This window comes from Squalius cephalus, assembly GCF_949319135.1.
Source record: "Squalius cephalus genome assembly, chromosome: 4".
NCBI classification, from domain to species: Eukaryota; Metazoa; Chordata; class Actinopteri; order Cypriniformes; family Leuciscidae; genus Squalius; species Squalius cephalus.
This window is the reverse complement of record NC_137125.1, coordinates 41812784-41831787: the sequence shown is the minus strand read 5'-3', so window position 1 is coordinate 41831787 and position 19004 is coordinate 41812784. Positions and strand designations below refer to the sequence as shown.

At 35.9% G+C, this 19004-nt stretch overlaps 1 protein-coding gene across 1 annotated transcript; it reads right to left on the bottom strand.

Annotated features, from left to right (window-relative positions):
* Window positions 1-40: 40 nt before the first annotated feature.
* plxnc1 (plexin C1) lies at window positions 41-17772 on the bottom strand. Its single transcript, XM_079868928.1, has 31 exons — window positions 16783-17772; window positions 16563-16688; window positions 16299-16433; window positions 16085-16185; window positions 15803-15911; window positions 15547-15706; window positions 15334-15442; window positions 15137-15230; window positions 14908-14946; window positions 14345-14478; window positions 14069-14248; window positions 12909-13017; window positions 12228-12392; window positions 11896-12048; window positions 11673-11775; window positions 11491-11592; window positions 10586-10689; window positions 10451-10492; window positions 10220-10344; window positions 9141-9339; window positions 8886-9032; window positions 6308-6476; window positions 6012-6112; window positions 5352-5427; window positions 3140-3174; window positions 2582-2677; window positions 2094-2257; window positions 1811-1961; window positions 1599-1739; window positions 1426-1500; window positions 41-1111 (listed from the first exon to the last, which is right to left on the bottom strand). The coding sequence occupies exons 1-31, from the start codon at window positions 17692-17694 to the stop codon at window positions 1007-1009; spliced, it is 4461 nt and encodes a 1486-aa protein (XP_079725054.1). The 5' UTR covers window positions 17695-17772; the 3' UTR covers window positions 41-1006.
* Between the last annotated feature and the right edge of the window lie 1232 nt (window positions 17773-19004).

The following is a 19004-nucleotide window of genomic DNA, read 5'->3' as shown; positions in this document are numbered from 1 at the left end:
AAAAAAGAAAGAGAAAAATGACTGAATAAACACTCAAACTACGACAGTTATAATAAATCTATTTATTATTGATTGGAAATGCCATACTCGTAAACAGAATTGACCATTTGCCATGATGACAGGCAAACGCACACCAAAAATAATTCAATAATTTCTAAATATTTTTATTTTTCTGAATAATCTAATCAATACATATTTTATGTCCTGAACAAAAAAATATAGAGCTTGTACCGAAATGGACGGGACTTAAACATAATAACTAGTGTGACCAATAGAGGGCGACAAAACAATACAGATTTACAGTGATCTCACTTGTGCATGTAACATCACTTTACAAAACGACACACATTTTATTAGTATTGTGCAGAGTCAGAACAGGGCAAAACAACAACAACAACAACATTATTTTGTCTATTTTCTAAAGATTTTCAAAAGGAGGAACGTACAATGCTTGACCTGGCAGATTAATGCATTAAGGCAGATCCTGTAGTAAAAGAATACATGATTTAGAAAACAGAAAAAATACAAATACACCATATTAATCATCAAGATTTGCATTAATATGCATGAAAAAGTCATATGTCTGAGATACATTGTATAGACATTGTATAAGCTCGATGATCACTCAGAAATAAAGGTACAAAGCTGTCACTGGTGTAGTACCCTAATGTACAAAAGTGAAAAGGTACATCTTTGTACCTTATTTACCCCTAAATGGTATATAGTAGTACCTTAAATGTTCATATAAGTACTTTAAGTGTACATAATAGTACATTTTAGCTTTTGTACCTTGTACCTTTTGTACCTTTTTTTCTGAGAGTGCTTCTCTAAAACTCTAGTGCATCAACATACATTACATTCACTTGGTCCCTACAGTGTCCAATAGACAGAAGTGAATCTGTCTTCCCTAATATACGACAGATAATGATGGCAGTCTCTATGAGGGAGACGCTTCCAGTTTAATGAACAACTTAAAAACAAACAAGATGCAGTGTGAATACCAATTTCAGCTCCAACCACTTCGTTTCATGTTGTCAAAAAGCTCCTTAACTTTGTGCATGTCCTCTATCAGCCTAGCAGGGGCGTCTGACTGTTCCAGCTTCTGCGAAATCTGTAGAGACCGAGTATTAAAAAGAAAAAGTTATGCTAATACACAATCTGAATCCTTAATCGTTCCAGAACTAAACAACCGTCAAATGATTACTAGTGGAAAATATAGCAGCAAGTCTCCTTTCAAAACAGGTTGCTAACATCCTGAACCAAAACAGGATGTGAAAGTGTTGTCACGTTTCATTAAAGTGGCAAAATAGGTTTCCTTTTTAGAATTTCTGTGGCTTCAAAATGCCTGAAAATCCTGTGAAACTGTTCTATGAAACTGCCACGAATGCACGAAAGAGATGAGCGATCATAACATGGGAATCGTACCTCACTGAAGTAGCGGAGCACGTATTTGTAGAGTTCACGCAGAGCCGCAGATTCATTGAACTCATTTTGATGTTTCTGATGAAAAGGGGAAATTAACATTAAGCATTTATTCATCACCATATTTTCATCAAGATGCTTCATTAAATCTCTAGGTCCTGTATGACAAATTGTACCTTTGACTCATCTTGAAGAAATAATTTCAACTCTTGGCTGCTGATAGAAGGCTGGTCTTTCACTATCTTGTAGTACGACTTCACTTCCTGTTTGTACTGAGGGATATCTTTGGCATAGAGTAGCTTATTGGTTGGTGAATACTGTAGGAGAATAAGAGAGTCAATAATTGTTCTGATATTCACAGTTTTCCATGTTAGTTTTCAGTGGTTACCTTGTCTAGGTGTTGCTCAGCTAGTGAGAAGGAGTCCATGAAAGCCTGAGCGATGACGGACAGACAGCCGTCCAGGTGAGGCGTCTTTTCCATGTCACTGAACACAAAGTCAGGGTTCTTCAGGATATTCACCCAGAAACGAAGCGGAAGGCTGATAGAGAGGTTAGAAAATCTTTTTTAGTTGTGCATTAAATCATTTGAGGCATTTGATAGTCAGCGATCAGTGCAGCTATTGGTGGAGCTCGGCTAAAGTGTACTTCAATGGAGGTGTGTTATCCAGCACCTGTTTGTTTTCCAGATGTGGAGAACATCTGGATCTGAGATTTTTTTTCTCTCTCCTTGTACATCCAGGAAGTCGAAGAAATACTTGACAGCCAGTGGTGCCCTGCTGTTGGGCAATCCCCAGATGCTCTTGAAAAGGGTCTCAACAAAAGAATGGACTGCCACCTGGTGGACACATCAAAAACAAATTGAGTTTTCATATTTTATGATCACATTCCATAGACATAATGTTTTTTATACTGTATATTCCATCCTCTAACCCTAACACTACCCCTAAACCTACCAATCACAGAACTGCATTTTTACATTTTCATAAAACATAATATGATTTATAAGCTGTTTTCCTCATGGGGACCAAAATATGTCAGGTATTTCTGGTCAATCTATCCATCATGTGTCTATATCTCTGTCCGTCCATCCATCTGTTCGTCTGTCTATCTATACATCTATCTATACAATAGAATGCTTCTATGTGTCAGTTATTCTCACCTTGGTGGAGAGCAGCTTGGTGAGGTACATCTCCTTGAATTTTAATGCTTTTTTCTCGGGATGTTTGCTCAGGTCTGTTTCGACATCTGGATCGACCTAGACCAAAACAAAACGTCCGGGTTACCAGGTTTATTTGTTGAAATTGTCAATGCATATAATTAAAGTAATTATACAACAATGTATTCTTATGTGTACTGACAGTGTTTGTAATAGACATGTTTAAGCTATTATGGGTTTCATTATAAGAAGAGGCTAAATGCTTGGTGTATCTTTGAACAATACAAACTGCACTGAGATTCTTATGTTCAGATTTACTTAAAAGCACTTCCTCTTATTTGAGCAGGAAGGAGGTGGCAAAACCGAAAGTGTCACACGCCCATGCACTTCACTGCAGTGTCATGGAAATGCCAACTATATAACTCATGAAACCTTGACAAGGAGCCATACATGAAAACACAACGCAGTCATTTCTTCACATATTAGAAAACAGAACAGAGCAAACAGAGCAAACAAAACAGACGTTATACAGAAGTAAAAATGCCCTAAATGGCTCCTCACCATATGGAAGTACTTGATAGAGAAGTTCTCATCATCTGTGCAACAAAACACCATGATTATTAGTAAAATAATAAGCAATGTCAACTCAACACTTATGCATCATTGGGCTTTAAACAGACTGATGTTAAATTATTGAATCTCTGGTGTAGTATGGCAAGACGTTATGGCAAGCCGTTTTAACATTTAATCTTTTAAACCGACTAGTCTCTATTTTCATGCTACTAGTACTTATTCATTAGATACTAGTACCTATTAAATAGATATTAGTACTTATTCAATAGATACTAGTACTTATTTATTAGATACTAGTACTTATTATTAGATACTAGTACTTATTCATTAGATACTAGTACTTATTATTAGATAGTACTACTAGTACTTATTCATTAGATACTAGCACCTATTAAATAGATACTAGTACTTATTAGATACTAGTACTTATTCCAATAGTGACTATTAAATATTCTTTTGTTACTAGTGACAATTTTATTTATTTATTTATTTGCCATTGACTTCTATGGGGATCTGTCATTCAGTTCTGACTAGTATGTATTCCAATTGTGACTAGTACATATATATTAGATACTAGTAGTTATTAATTAGGTACTAGTTCTTATTTTTTAGATACTAGTACCTATTAAATAGATACTAGTACTTATTCATTAGATACTAGTACTTATTCATTAGATACTAGTACCTATTAATTAGATACTAGCACTTATAAATTAGCTACTAGTACTTATTAAATAGATACTAGTACCTATTTATTAGATACTAGTATTTATTCCGAATGTTACTAGTAAGATTTTTTATTTTACTAGTCACAACTGCTTTTTTACTCGTCTTATGTTATGACTAGTCAGAACGGCAACTGGAGAGTTCAATTAAAAATCTTACTAGTAAAATAAAAAATCGTACTAGCAACATTTGGAATAAATACTAGTATCTAATAAATAGGTACTAGTATCTATTGAATAAGTACTAGTATCTAATAATAAGTACTAGTAACTAATGAATAAGTAGTATCTAATTAATAAGTACTAGTATCTATTTAATAGGTACTAGTATCTAATGAATACATACTAGTATCTAATGAATAAGTACTAGTATCTATTGAATAAGTACTAGCACCTAAAGAATAAGCACTAGTATCTAAATAATAGGCACTAGTACCTAAAGAATAAGCACTAGTTGCTAATAAATAAGGACTAGTACTTAATGGAATAGATACTAGTATCTAAAAAATAAGTACTAGTAGCATGAAAATAGAGACTAGTCGGTTTAAATGATTAAATGTTAAAACGGCTTGCCATAGTAGCGGTCACAGACTCACAGTGGGTTTAAGTGAGGACTGGAAAAGCCCACATGTCTAACCAAACCTGCATAATGCAGTTGCACTCAAACAATACAGTATGCAACACACATGCAAACAAAATCGGGTATAAAAATGCATGTGTTCATACAGACAATTCAAAATGTTGGACCTTGATTTATATATAAAAAACATTATTGCATCATATAATGATGAACAGATCATCATCAGATTGATATATGTCCAAAATCAAATGTCATTGATTCATTTATATTCATATTTGAATGTAGCAATTACTGATCTGTTAAGCATATACAATCTTTACCAGTGACTAAATTAAAGTTATTATAAAGCACTATCAAAAATAACATGCGGTCAATAAGAGACTACACTGACAGATGTGGTATAAAAAAAAAAAACAGAGACAGTTTAGACACTTATACCACCACTTCCTTTATACAAGGCTGTGTTTAATTCTTGTGCCTCAATGTGACAAGATGCACATATGCAAATGTTGCCTGAGCAGTTTTAGTTCCAGTTCAGTTCTCTTATAAAGGGACAGTTGTCATTATTTACTCATCCTCCTCAAGTCATTTCAAACCATCTTAATTTCTTTGGTGGAAAACCAAAACAGATGCTTATCAGACTATTGACAGTGCTCTCTTTTATATCATGAAAGTGGATGGAGACCAGAGGATGTCAAGCGCCAAATGTGAGGTGGGGTGTTTACAAAGCTACAGTACTGTGGTGAGCTGAATGTTTGCTTCTAGTGAACTTCTAATACGAGTTGTCAACCAGGCACAGATTACACTCAAAATGCAACCAGCCTAAATGTGTTTATTGTGAAGATCAACAATACATTGTACATTGCTTCAGTTGATTCAAAGGGATGTGACTCACCCGTTACACTGTTTTGAGTCTTCAATGGGGCATGCACTCTTGTTGTGATCACTTTAATGCATGCTCCATCACCAACCTGGATGGAAATACATATTTAAAAGCACATAAACTCTGAAAATATCAGAAAATACTACTGTACTGCTGTAGTCTATGGATGTATTATGGGTTAACACAACAGTTCAGCTTAATCTGGGTTTATTTGGCCTTGTGACACAAGCTTTGCAAGTGAAAGGTCAATCTCGAATTAAGCCAACAGCCGCCCTTGAGAACATAAAAATACCGTGTAAGACAGGAAAGATCTTATATTTCTTAACCGCTGTTTTCACACTGCTGTGAAACACTTGTTGTTGAGTGTTTAATTTGTTATTTAGAGAAAAGTGTGCAGCTCATATCTAAATGCGGCTCCCAACAGTGGCCTGCAACAGTATATCGCTGCAAATGTATTTCGAACTTCTTTTTACCCCTTAGCGAAGAACGAAAAATAACTTCACCTTTACGATATTCTGACGGATTCTGGTCTCTAGATATGGCTCAGGTCCTGTCTTTAATGTAGGTATATGGGATTTTTTTCTTGTTTTATCAGTTGTCTGATTGCTTAGAATATAGTACACTTCTTCTCAGAAATGATGTTTACACCATTTTTGGTTCTCATGCACTCACCTGATAATGTTTTAGCGTGTTCAACATGGTAACATGCCCTCGAATCTCTGAGGTCTCATCAACTTCCTGTAGCATAACAAACTTTCCTTCCTTCTCATATTCTGAGAGAGCACAACAAAAAAACAGAAACATCAAACAGATATAGTTCTGTGGTTCTATCGATAGTGTGACTGGCAACTGAAACAACAGTTTGTTAACAATACAAATAGGTCCTATAAACTTTAAACCTAAGAAAAGTTTCATGAAATATTTTGATAATCAACACTGAAGGAGAAATGAACAGGGAGCTTACTAACCGATTTCTATATCCCTGAACTGCTGTGTGTAGGGGAAACCAAACTTGCGCTGGAAGGTCTGTAAGATTTTTTCCTTGACTTGCTTTATTGTGTCACAGGTCAGTGCGTTGACCTCTAAGGGTTCACTGACCTCTCCTCCAGTCCCCACAGCAAACACCACCTTCAGTTTCTACAGGGGCATAAACATGAACAAAATGATTTAGTGACTATGAAGAACTACCAATTATATATGTTACACATAAACATTGTGACAGTTCTTATTTTAATGAGAATGAATAGAGAAGGAAACAGTTTAGGGGACAAACATCCAAAGAGCAAAAAAAAATGAAATCATATATGCTCCCTTGTTTTTTCACAATCTGTTAAAGTCCATGTAAAGTCAAAATTAAGTATGTGTTCTGAGTTTGTCACACCACAGAAAAATGTGTTATTAACCACCCAGCCAAATTTGAATGATAAAAAAGCAGCCAAGTAAACTGTGCTGAAACCACACCCATTGGCGGGAAAGTTGACTTGCGGGCACGCACTGCCGATTATGGCACCAGTGCTCCAGTGCGACATCGAGCCCCCGTTTTAGCCCCACCCAAAAAATCCGGAACACAGCAATGGTGAAAAACTGTTTAAAGTCCCTGTAAAGGCAATTCTAAAAAAAAAATTCTAAACACATGTTAGAAATGTATTGCTAAAACATATTACAAAGACTGTGAACTGTGAAGTACTGAATTGTGGAGCTCCAATGTTCAAATTCAAATTAAGATATTGACAAAAATCAACCTTAAAAAAGTTGCTGCTATATTAATGTCACGCGTGTGGCTGTAATAAGGAATTTGTATTTTAACGAAGCACGACGAAGGAGAAGTCAAAATTAAACAGTCTTTTAATAATCAAAGAGAACACAAAGGACATTTAGCGTCACAATCACTTAGCACAAACATTGACAACATGGAACAAAGAACAGAATGATTTGAGGGCTTATTTCCACACACAGAGATCTGCATAACTAAATGAATGACCATGGAGATAAACCAGACAACACAGGCAAACAGGAACTGAACACAAAACCAAAACTAACTATACATGTTACAATTAGAAAATGACACTGGAAAATGTTTTTAAAATCATATTCTGTCCTAAGCAGTCAGACAGAGTCAACATCTTTCATATCACTGGAGCTGTACTCACAATATTCAATAAGCTCCAGTAAAACAAAACCTTATTTATACACATTCTCTCTTCTTTTATATACTTGGCACATATTTATTAGACAATTTTAGAGGGTGTTCTGTTCTTTTTTATGGGAGGTAGATCAAAACCTTTAAACTGCCAGACTAATTGTTTATATATATGATAGATCAGGTATTAAGACCCTTTCAGTACATGAATCAACTATTATGGTCAATACAGGGAAATAAGTTAAATGATTAGACCTAATATGTATCTTTTTTAAAAGTCAGTTTAAAGCAAAAATAAAATAAAAAATGCAGTATCAACCTAAAATGAATTACTTATGGCAGGAACTTTTTAGGACCTAGTGAAAAATGCACTGTTGCATCAGATTCCCGGCTATGATGCCGTCTAAAGACTTCTTCTTTTTTGTTAAAAAAAGACTTCCGTAATTTTACCTGTAATAAAGGGGAAGAATACAATTTCAAACTATGAGTTAGACCATTTTCTGACACAAATATGTTCCTTTGGAGGAATGCAAGTTTCTTGCTTGGCAATACCGGTACAGTCCGGTTTTGTGAGTGGAAAGATTGTGCAAAACTGATATCCTTTGCAGATGGCAAAATGCAGAAGCACAATGATCTCACAAGTCTAACAATGAGAGGCTGCTGGTGGTTTCTAGGGGAAGATGGCCTGGTCACATGATTCTGTTTGCATACTGTGATTAATATTACCTCTTTTCTTGCTTACTCAAGTGTTTATGAGCTGCTAGACAACAACCACCCAACCACAGTCAATATGAGAATCACAGGTCAGAAAAGAATCAGGAACAGAAAATGTCAGGAACCAAATACATGCTGTAATAAAAATCCCTATGGCCCGCAATAAACAATTAATACAAAGTGTAACAAGTCCACACGAAGGAAAGCAACACAACAGTCGGGAAATGATGCCCGAAGCGCTTGTGCAAGAAATATTGCACAACGAAGAGAAGTTACAAGAAGTTACAAGATGTCTTGGTGACGTACAGTTTATAAGCAAACTCAAGAGGTTTGAAATGTACACAGCTAGTAATAAACTTAATAGACAAAATATCTGAAATAAATCAATTCAGTCTTGGTTGGTGAGATTAACAGACTTCAAAACAAAATGAAATGACCAACCCCAAACTTTTGAACGGTAGTATATAGTATATAATAGTAGTATATAATATATACTAGAAGGTAGTATATAATATATAATTTGGGAAGGGACATATTTGGTGTTTCTTTTTAATTAATTAAAAGGGGGAACTACTAAAACGTCAATGTGGCTTGTTACGGTATTTTTGAGGTTAGTACTTTCCATAACTGTTTAATTTTGTGAACAGTTTCTCGTTTGTATAGAATTGACCGTAAGAGAAGAAAATACTGACCAGGGCATCAAAGTCCTGCGCTTGGCAGAGAAGCCAGTCCTCGCTAAGGGTGTACAGAGCTTTCTCCGTCACTGAATCCACCGGCCCTTTAGAGATCTGCTGAGTCAGAGCTGACACCAACAGAAAGAGAGGCTGTCCTACTGATTCCTATGGACGAAACACACACATTTTGTGCATAAACATGTGAGTACACACGAGTAGTGAATGATAATATGCACTTTATAAATCCACGATAAAGTGGATGTATGGACGGACCCTGAGGAAGCCATACAGACAGATGGACATCCAGTTGGTAAGAAGCTTCTCCACTATGGACTCTGTGCGGCGCAGGAGAAGTTTTGGATTTGCATTACTGGACTGGTCCATCAGACTCTGCAGAAGGTCCTCCATTACCTCTGTGAGATAAAGCAGGTCTCCATGGAGGGCCAGAGTCAACAGAGACGCCACTGTACATCTGAGAGAGAGAGGAATAGAAAGAGAGATATAAAGAAAGGAACAAAAACACAAGGTATAAAAAAAGAGAAAAAGACAAGTAGATACAGGGTCAAAGACAGACTGAGTGAAAGAGATCAGATGTTTTTTTTAACTTTATATTAATATGATTAAGTGCTATATATTATGCAAATAATCAAGCCAATGTGTTTTGCAATTATTTGCCTTAATATGATTTTAATATTTTTTTCTAATATTGATGCTTTTATGCAAAACCTTAGGATCTAATTTGAGGTTTCAGTATCAACCTGTGTGTCTTCCAAGAGAGCAACCATTTTTTTATTTGCTTAATTTTGCTTTATTATCATTTAATTTTTTATATCATATATATTTAATCATTTGTATTATTCATCATTTGACCATCTATACCATTTATGTCATACATTTTTATATTTAATATTACTTATGAGTTCCCTCACTCTTGTGATGCTTACTATTGTAGTTTAATCTTATGATTGTGGGCTTTCGTGGAATATTTGTCTTCATGAATAAGAGATAAGATGGAAAGTCTCCATTTCAAGGCTTTATGAGATGTTATTGTGAAGCAATTTGAAAAAAACAACACTTGCTGGACTTGTGCTGGTCAGACGAAGTCTATGCATTGAAACATCAACTAACATTACATAGTTTCAGTGTGATGGTCATTTTAAAAGACACTTCTGAGTTCCCTCACGGAAGACGAAGTGCTATTTGTATAATGCCACAGAACATTATCTCTGTTTACACTTCTAAGCAACAGAAACCAGATCAGAGCCTCAAAATAGCCATAAAGACCTGTGACCAAGTTAAACAAGTCATATTCAAACAGAGGCGGAAATGTTTTCAAACCATCTTCGACTCACTTGTCTTTTATGTTGAAGTTTTTCTGTTCCTCTAATGCATGCACAAAACAACTGAGAAACTGCTTATCTCTGATCAGCACAGCAAAAGCCTCACATTTTTCATCAACAGTGGTCTGAACAGTGTCCTGACCATAAAAAAATGACAGAGTTATAGTTAAATCATCTATTTTTACAGTGTGGTATGTTTACACTTTATATAGGCCAACTGCTAAATATACTGTAGCATTTTACCTCTCCAATGTCTCTGATCATGACTGCTGACAGAGGACCAGCCTTGAGAAAATAAGAAAATATATATTAAACAAACAAACACATATGGTAAATCTACAATAAAATATGCATCAAAAAGTAATAAAGCTCTTAAACCTCAGGAAAGAAGATTTTTAAGGCAAAGTGCTTGTAATCCAGGAAAGGTATGGCTCCAACATTATCAATCAAGTCGGATTTTTCTGTTTGCAAGTCAACAAAGCCTGTCAAAAAAAAAATAAAAAAATGTATGACGTAATCACACACAACTAGACATCAAACAGTAAGTAACATGGCAACAATATGAGCACTGAGGGATTTAACAGTTTATGTTTTAAGCAGAACAGCAAGCAACAATTGGTGTTTGCCTGCAAAAATTGTCTGCAAAGTTGCCCAGGTGTTGCTATGAGGTTGCTACTCGTCAGCTAAAAAAAAAAACACTCGAAGTCTGTATAGCCATGATTCTATCCACCTATTTTTATGCAAAATTTGGGATGTTGCATTAAGAAAAAATCGCAGGATGGAAACAATTTTTTATCTGATAAGAAAACACATAAACTATGAAGCAGACACATTTATCGAATACATTTCTTGATGCGCAACAAAATATGTCTTGTGACTTTACTTCAACAGATCATGTGATCAGAAAAATGGAGGAGAGCGAGAGGTATGTTCAGATGGAGGTCCGAACATTCTTAAACATCCTTTTTGAAAAAGATTCTTGATCGAAAAACCAACAAAATGCGCAGATTTTCCAAGAAGTACGAGCAGAGATTATCCTTCCATTTTATTACAGATAACAAGGTATGGAAATGGTGATTTATTCACAAATATTATGTTTTAACCAATTCATATAATTTGTGTCCGTAGCACAAAGGTGCAGGACAAGTTATTTACCTAAGTCTAATACAGTATTTAGGATTTAGTTGTTCAAATCACTAACCTTCAGTATGAGCAATAGAAACAATGACACTTGCCTTTACAAACACCACACAACAAAGACCAGCATTTCAAAAATGACCGACCTTGTCGTATATCCCTTCTGATGTTGCTTTCCAGCATTTCCAGTTGTTTGTTCATTTTCTCATTCATTTTTCTCTGGCTCTTACGGTGAGCAATGACTCCAACTAGACAGATGTGCGAAACCACATATTAATCCCTGCAGGACTAATGTTCAAATATGTGACGTAAATCTGAAATCACTTACCAACAGCAGCTAGAACTAAGAGCAGAATCACTGCGACAAGGATGTATAAGAACATCAAAGCACTATGAGACTCAAGGGTTTTAGTCAAATCCCCAACATTTATCTGAAAATTATAGTAAAATAAAGGAGATTTTTGTATTTTAAATAGGCAAGGGTCAATAATTAATTAACAAGAAATGTTGCATAAAGACATGTTTATTTAATATTTATTATTTAGACTCACAATGAGTGAGTCCACTGCTCCTGGTTCTCCTTTAATCTTACAGATGATGGCGTTGGACTCAATCTTCTCCAAAACACACTGATACTCCTGATCTCCCCGTAGACCCGTCACATTCACCTCACTCATACTCAAGTTCAATGAATCTCTGTTTTTCTGAGAAAGAGATGTAGAAGAGGTTGTGAGATTCACATGCTGATGTGCAAAAACACTGACTACTCACAATAATATATTTTCTGAGAGTTTTTAACACCAGGGCCTGGAAAAAATAGGCATGCGTGCCAAAACATGCAGACTGTACATTGATCTTAAACTCACTGTAATGCTAAACTCACCTTAATGTTGACCTGTAGGTCGTTGGCCACATGTAAGGTGGTGAATCCAGTGAATTCTGGATCAGGCTCGTAGGACAAATACTCACAGTCCACAGTGGAGTTTCCAACTTTCATTGACAAGCTTAACTGTCCACTGCCATCATGACGGGGGGAAAGAAACCACACCTTCAGGAGAAAAGAGAGACAATGAAGATATGACTCCAATACATGTGACACGTGAAGCTCCGTGCAGCAATAAAACACAATAAAATTGCATGAGCTGACACAGACAAACTGCTAATTATTTTCATGTTATGGGTGGTACTGACAAGCAATTTTAAAATTCAAAAAGATTTAGTAAATAGTATATAGTATATAGTTCAAGACTTTATATATATACACACACACACACACACACACACACACAAACACACACACGCACACGTTTGTGAGTGAGGGATAATCCACAGCCTTAAAATAAAGTAACCCCTTTAAAATAATCAATTACATATTTAGAGTCACTGAAGTGCTTTTAACAATTATATGAGCAGATAAATGACATTTCTTTCTAAATAAGACCTCATGCAGTGCATGTGTGAATCTGGGCTGTTTGAAGACTCACTGAAGTTATTAATTAGCTGTCCTCTGTGTATCAGATAAAGTGCTGTGAGTTATTGCAGGAGTAATAAACACACGTCTTACCCCTGAGCTTCTGTTGTATTGTGTTTGAAGCTCTTTATTAGAGGGACGGGCAATAACTGATTCCACAGATTTCAAATTGCTCCCCTGAACATCAATCTTCCTTCCACCACTGAATGAAGAGATATTAAAATATATATTAAAATATTTATAATAGAGATATTAAACGGGTGGTTGATTATGATTTCACTTTTCTAACTTTAGTTAGTGTGTAATGTTACTGTTTGAGCATAAACAACATTCGCAAAGTTCCAATGCTCAAAGTTCAAAGCAAAGGAAGATATTTGCTTTTAAAGAAAAGGACTACAACAAACGGCTGGTAGGGACTACAAGACATTCCTCCTGAATTAGTGACATCACTAACCGTAAAATTTACATAAACCCCGCCCCCGGGAAGCGATTTATAGATTATCATGACAGAATATGCTAATCAATGACTAGAAGATAGTAAGATCCACATCAGCTACATAAATTCTTCAACTAACCATTCAGAAATGTCCTGTTGCTTTCTACATGTTGTCACTTCATCAATGTCTGACTCTGGTTTGAACATAAAAAGCTAAAAGTTTTGAAATTTTCAGTGCATGTCTGTGTGAGGTAACGGGACATGTGCTGTTGTAGCTCCGCTCTCTGTGACGGAAGCAGTAGCTCATTTGCATTTAAGGGACAGACACAAAAAGGCTGCGTTTTTGCTAACCCTCAAAAAGTGACAATTTTAACAAGCTATATAAAAATATCTTTGGGGTATTTTGAGCTAAAACTTCACATACACACTCTGTGGACATCAAAGACGTATTTTACATCTTGTGAAAAGGGCATTATACCACCCCTTTAACCATTTCAGCCAGTAATACAGAATATTAAGAACAGTCTTGCTGTCAGCAAGCAGGTTGCTCTTTCTGAACCTCTAAAAATTTAAACAATACTAGTCTAAGGTCACATGTGAGTCAGTAAACTGCAGCTCTCAGAATTATGAAACATACAGGAAATTACTTAATGACTCTAACTTCTGATTTCATTTCTTTCAATCTCACATATATGTGTTTCTCCACAGTATCTCAGCAGATTATTACTTAGCAAAACTATTACAAAATGAGCAGTTTTCATCTCAAGGCACTGATGGGATATGGAAGCTGTTCTGTCAGTGGTCTGAAAGCTCTTACCTCCTCCAGGAGACTGTGGGCTGTATTCCTGTGCAGCTGGGCTGGGAACTGTAAGTGATGATACTGTTACCATGACAACGGTCGTCATGAGTAACAACACACACTTTCACTGTTCCTTTAGTTTCACTGGGAGGAATGTGGAACCTTAAAGTGTCGCTGGAGCGATCAAACGCTGGAGATCTGAGGGGAAACATTCATGCACAGATATACAGTATCATTTATATCAATCTACACAGATTCATAAATACGACTAAACACAAACACACATAATCTCACTCTTTAGGAATACACTCCAGATCCCCTTGAATATGGATTTTAATGACAGATTCCAGGTTCCTTCCTCTTAGTAAAACATTGTTTCTGCCATGGAAAGAAATCTTGTTGGGCTCCAGAGAGAGAATCTCTGGCTTCTGCAGGACACAAAATGTTGCACTCAGTAAAGAAAGGCCATACAGGAAGAAAAATAAATAAATCCATATCCACTTAATATATGACCCAAAGCATTATTTAATAAACAACAGACATAAATGTACATTTTATTACATACATTTTATAAATGATAATAATAATAATGTGCAGTAATTAAATATAATTGTAAATATGGAGCAATAATATTTTATTTATTTAAAAGCACAATGATTCTGATAAATCATTTATTGCTTATATTATTTAGAAGAAAGCAACTTTTGTTTTAAAATAATTTTAAAAGCAAATAGTTCCACAAAAATGAAACAAAATCCTCAGACTCTTGTAAAGTCACATCTATTTGAAATAAGAATAAACTGAAAAAACAACATCCCTATTCTGTGAAGTTGGGTTCATAATAGTATGACACTTACTCTGTAGATAATCTCAGGGCGTAGATCTTTACATGCATCCTAAAAAGTAGAAAAAGAGAGAGAACTGAGCGGTTCATTTACTTTCTGAGTTTTCTTCAGTCAACACAATGATATTTAAGCTATTAATTAATTAATTAATTAATCAATCTTGAATCTTTATAAAGGTTATGTATTTCCCAATACGTATAATGAAGCACTGGATTGTAGAATACAATACAGTATGTCTCACCTGTATGAGTAACTGCCGTCCAGGTCCATATGTCCAATCACAACGCTGAGAGGAAGAGGACCACTGACACCCAGATGAGACACACTGCACACACCTGCATTCATGATTCATTATATGATTTATTAATATAACCTATAAAGCTCTGTGTTATCATTACTGTACTATGCAATTCTTCACACTGAATTTAATTTTCTCACTGTGTATAAGAAGCATTTGTGTTTTCTGTGATACTGGAGCAGTTCCTCAGTGTCAGTGTCTCTGTGATCTTCTGATCCTTAATGGTAACAGTAGCAGAGACTTCTGAAACTGAATAGATTATCAAAAATGTTTATGGTTATTAAAAAAATCATATTCTGACTACAAAAATGTACTGTATAGCGCACATACAACTTCATTAATAGAAAACTAACCTCCAGTATAAAGTATGTGGTCAGGAAAAGTACAGGAGCAGTTTGGGAAAACTGCAGTCAGATCAGACCCGTCACACAGATTCACACTTCCTGTGGTGAAGGAACATGAGAAGGCGGGATTTTCTGTGCTCTCCAGACTCAAGGCAAGATGTAGCGTAATCTGTGTAGGAGAGGGCAATGCTTGATAGTCATATAAATTATTTATTAAATATATTGCCTAAATTATGATAAATACTTCCAGATTATGACCCTCTACCTTTCTAGAAGAATTCTCTGTCATCTGAACAGAAAGCAGCTGTGTCTTAAGAGAGTTTTTTGGGATGGACACCCATGAAGTATTTGAGCATTCATCTTGAGTAGAACATCTGGATAAAAACAGCATCAATATATCACGTACAGATCTGTTTGCACACTGCTCACCATGTCCATATAGATGATAAGAACTTAAAAAACTGTTCTACAAGGAACAATTTTAAGTAATGATAAGCAGATATCATGTGTGATGTGTGAAAAGTCACATGTGATAAAGGCAGATCACCTCTGTGTGTTTAAACACCAGCCACAGAGAGGATCCAGAGCAGCTCGGCAGTCTTTCAGAGATCTGTATTTAGCACACTGAACCACAGACACTCTTCTGAGCTACATCAAAAACATGAGCAGAAAGAGACAAGTATGATGATTCAATGTAACACAGTTGAGTAGAGACATACTGCCAATGGTTTGTTTGTTAATTGCACATTTCTAAAACTCACCTCTTTCCTCACAGCGATGTAGATATATTTGTAATCTGCTGGATCAAAGTGCATTCTGGGAAACACTGCTCGTTCATCATCAGATTTGTACAGCACTATTGGACAGCCTGGTGTGAATTTCTCATCCAAAACCAGCTAACAACAAATAGAAATACAAATCATAAATTATGATTGTATTAGTTCAAATGCAGAGGTAAACAACAGAGTAAATGGAGGGCAGGAATTTAGAAATGAAAACTTATTGAGAAGTGAAGCCCAGGAGACCTTTATCAGTTGTCCATCACTGGTTCCTATGAACAACACAATCCAGGATCCACTTCTATCTGCTGCTACTGATGACATTGAGCTGTACTTGAACACCACAGAGAGCGGCTGAAGGTTACTACCACTCTGCAACACAAAGAACAAAAATATTATGACTCTGGTGAATAGTGAAATTAAGTGTTCTCATGCATAATATTCTACATAATGCTGATTTTCCAACCTCAGATTCACATTTTTCCCCAGTAGCGCAGAAACCCTTCACTTTGCCTTGAACTCTACTGATGTCGTACAGAGCCAGCGCGGTGTTCTCCGGATCCTGCTGATTCTGCGCACTGAACACTCCTGCCCAAATAACACCGTTCCCTGAGGGAATAACGGTGGAGGAGACGAGCACTGGACGAGCTTTATCATTGCAGCACTCTATCGTTGCAGCCTGTAGGGATTTGAAGATCTCTTTCTTTTTTCTTTTATTGCTGTCCATCCACAGGACGTGCACTTTCCTCTCCGAGTCAGTCTCTGCATTGAGAAATAAGTAGGACTCTGAGGGAGAAACTCTCTGGAATCCGTCAACAAACTCCACATCTCTAGCGCTGCTCTGGATGAAGGGAGTTAATCCGTCTTCTATGTAGTTTAAAATCCCACCAGTTTGAGACTGTAAAGTGTTCCACAATTTAACAACAGGATACGGATCTTGAGGTTTTGTTTGTTCGTCCTTTTTCCCAACCAAAAGGTACCTACTGGTACTTGGACCTGCTATGAACGCAACAGATTTCTCATTCTGTCTCGGTCCTACCGAGATACCACTTTCATAGTAAATACTCTTTGTAATGTTATTCAGATCAAGAACTTCACAATATCCATCTCTAAAGGTCCCACAGGTTATCAGGGTGTCGTTGTTGTCAAAAGGCACTAGAATGTTGACTCTATTTTGATGAGTGGCATTAGTGATGTCCTTCCTCTTCTCCTCAGAAAGATCGAGCCTCATCTGATGTAGTCGATGGTCAGTAAGAACGAACAACTTACTTTTACCAACTACAAATTCCTTGATGTCTCCATCAAAGTTCACTACATCACGGCAAATGCAATGTTTCAAATGTAGAACCACAAGTATTGCAAGTAAGTATCCTCTCATCTTGCATATCTGAGAGATCAACTGAAATTTCGAGATCTTGTCACAGAGATCAACTGCGCTCAGATGCGTCCACGGCTGAAGTGGATAGAAGTGAAAGCAGCGGCTCTGAAGATGCCTGGTGACTTCCGCGCAACACGCCAACAAATCTGTAGCCCTGATTGCGACATTTAGATGTTTCGCAAGTTACACCATTTCCTGATTAAACACTTTTCATGATCCTACACAATATACGGTACAGGAACAAGTATGTACTCTCTCTTGAATTAATTTTATTGACAGGAAACTTTACATTTAATATTTTAATTTTCTGCAATCCTTTGGTTACTGCTGCACCCTTGTGGTGTAAAACAGGTATTTATAATAGAATAGAATCAAATAGAACAGAACATAATATAATATATTACCACTTAGATCAAATTGTGAGATTTGATGAATTTTGGTGAAGCATCTTCTATTGTCACTAGGCTACTTGTTCAATTTCCTTGAACTGAATTTTTAACACATTTTATTATAATCTTTAGTGAACTAGTATCATAATTTACTTAAACATAGACACTACGAATATTATTTGTTAATATAGCAAGCTGATATTGCTGTATATGACGTTAGCCTTCATAATTTACAAACAGATAGGCTAGTCACTTGTCTCCATCTACAGGCGTAAATCAACTGTAGGCTAAAGAGCCACTGAAAAAAACTACATGTATGCCTACTGATTTATTACAACTGTTATTTATATATAAAAATGTTTACATGGTAATCAGACATAAATATATATGGCAATATTTAGTCAGAAATGTAGGCTAGTTACATCCTATCTTCTTGTCACATTTAAAATCCTCATTTCAATAAAATTTAATAAATATTGTTTCGCCAGGTTAGGCGCAATTGCAGAGTGATTATTAATCACTCATACCACTTAGATCTAATTAAGTGGCAATAAATGATATTCTGATGCAGGGAGGAGATACAGTCAGATGATTAAGGCCAATTTTTATTTCTGAACAGCAGACAATCAAATCATTCATTTGAAAATTCATCAATAATCAGAACAGTTAAAATCACTTCTAATATTTTCAAGTAAAATATAATTAAAACACTCTGAGTATAATATCTTAGCCTAAAGATAATTAAATTTGGTTGAGAGATCTCTCTTTGAAAAGGTTGCGAAGGAGCAAGGTCTGAGTCGACTGACCGGAACAGAAAATATATACTTCTGCAGATGCTTATCAGCACAGGGCTAACTTCCTCTTTCCGGTCTCATTCGAGCAAACCCAAAAGACAAAGACATATCTTTATTTTGTGGTTTC

Bases quoted from the DNA above. Each gene is read 5' to 3' on its own strand.
- plxnc1 (XM_079868928.1), bottom strand. From the start codon at position 17,694: ATGAGAGGATACTTACTTGCAATACTTGTGGTTCTACATTTGAAACAT. The intron at 16,186-16,298 runs GTGAGTTTTAGA...TTTTTGATGTAG, and splicing joins ACATCGCTGTGAGGAAAGAG to CTCAGAAGAGTGTCTGTGGT. The intron at 11,776-11,895 runs GTGAGTCTAAAT...TATAATTTTCAG, and splicing joins GAGCAGTGGACTCACTCATT to ATAAATGTTGGGGATTTGAC.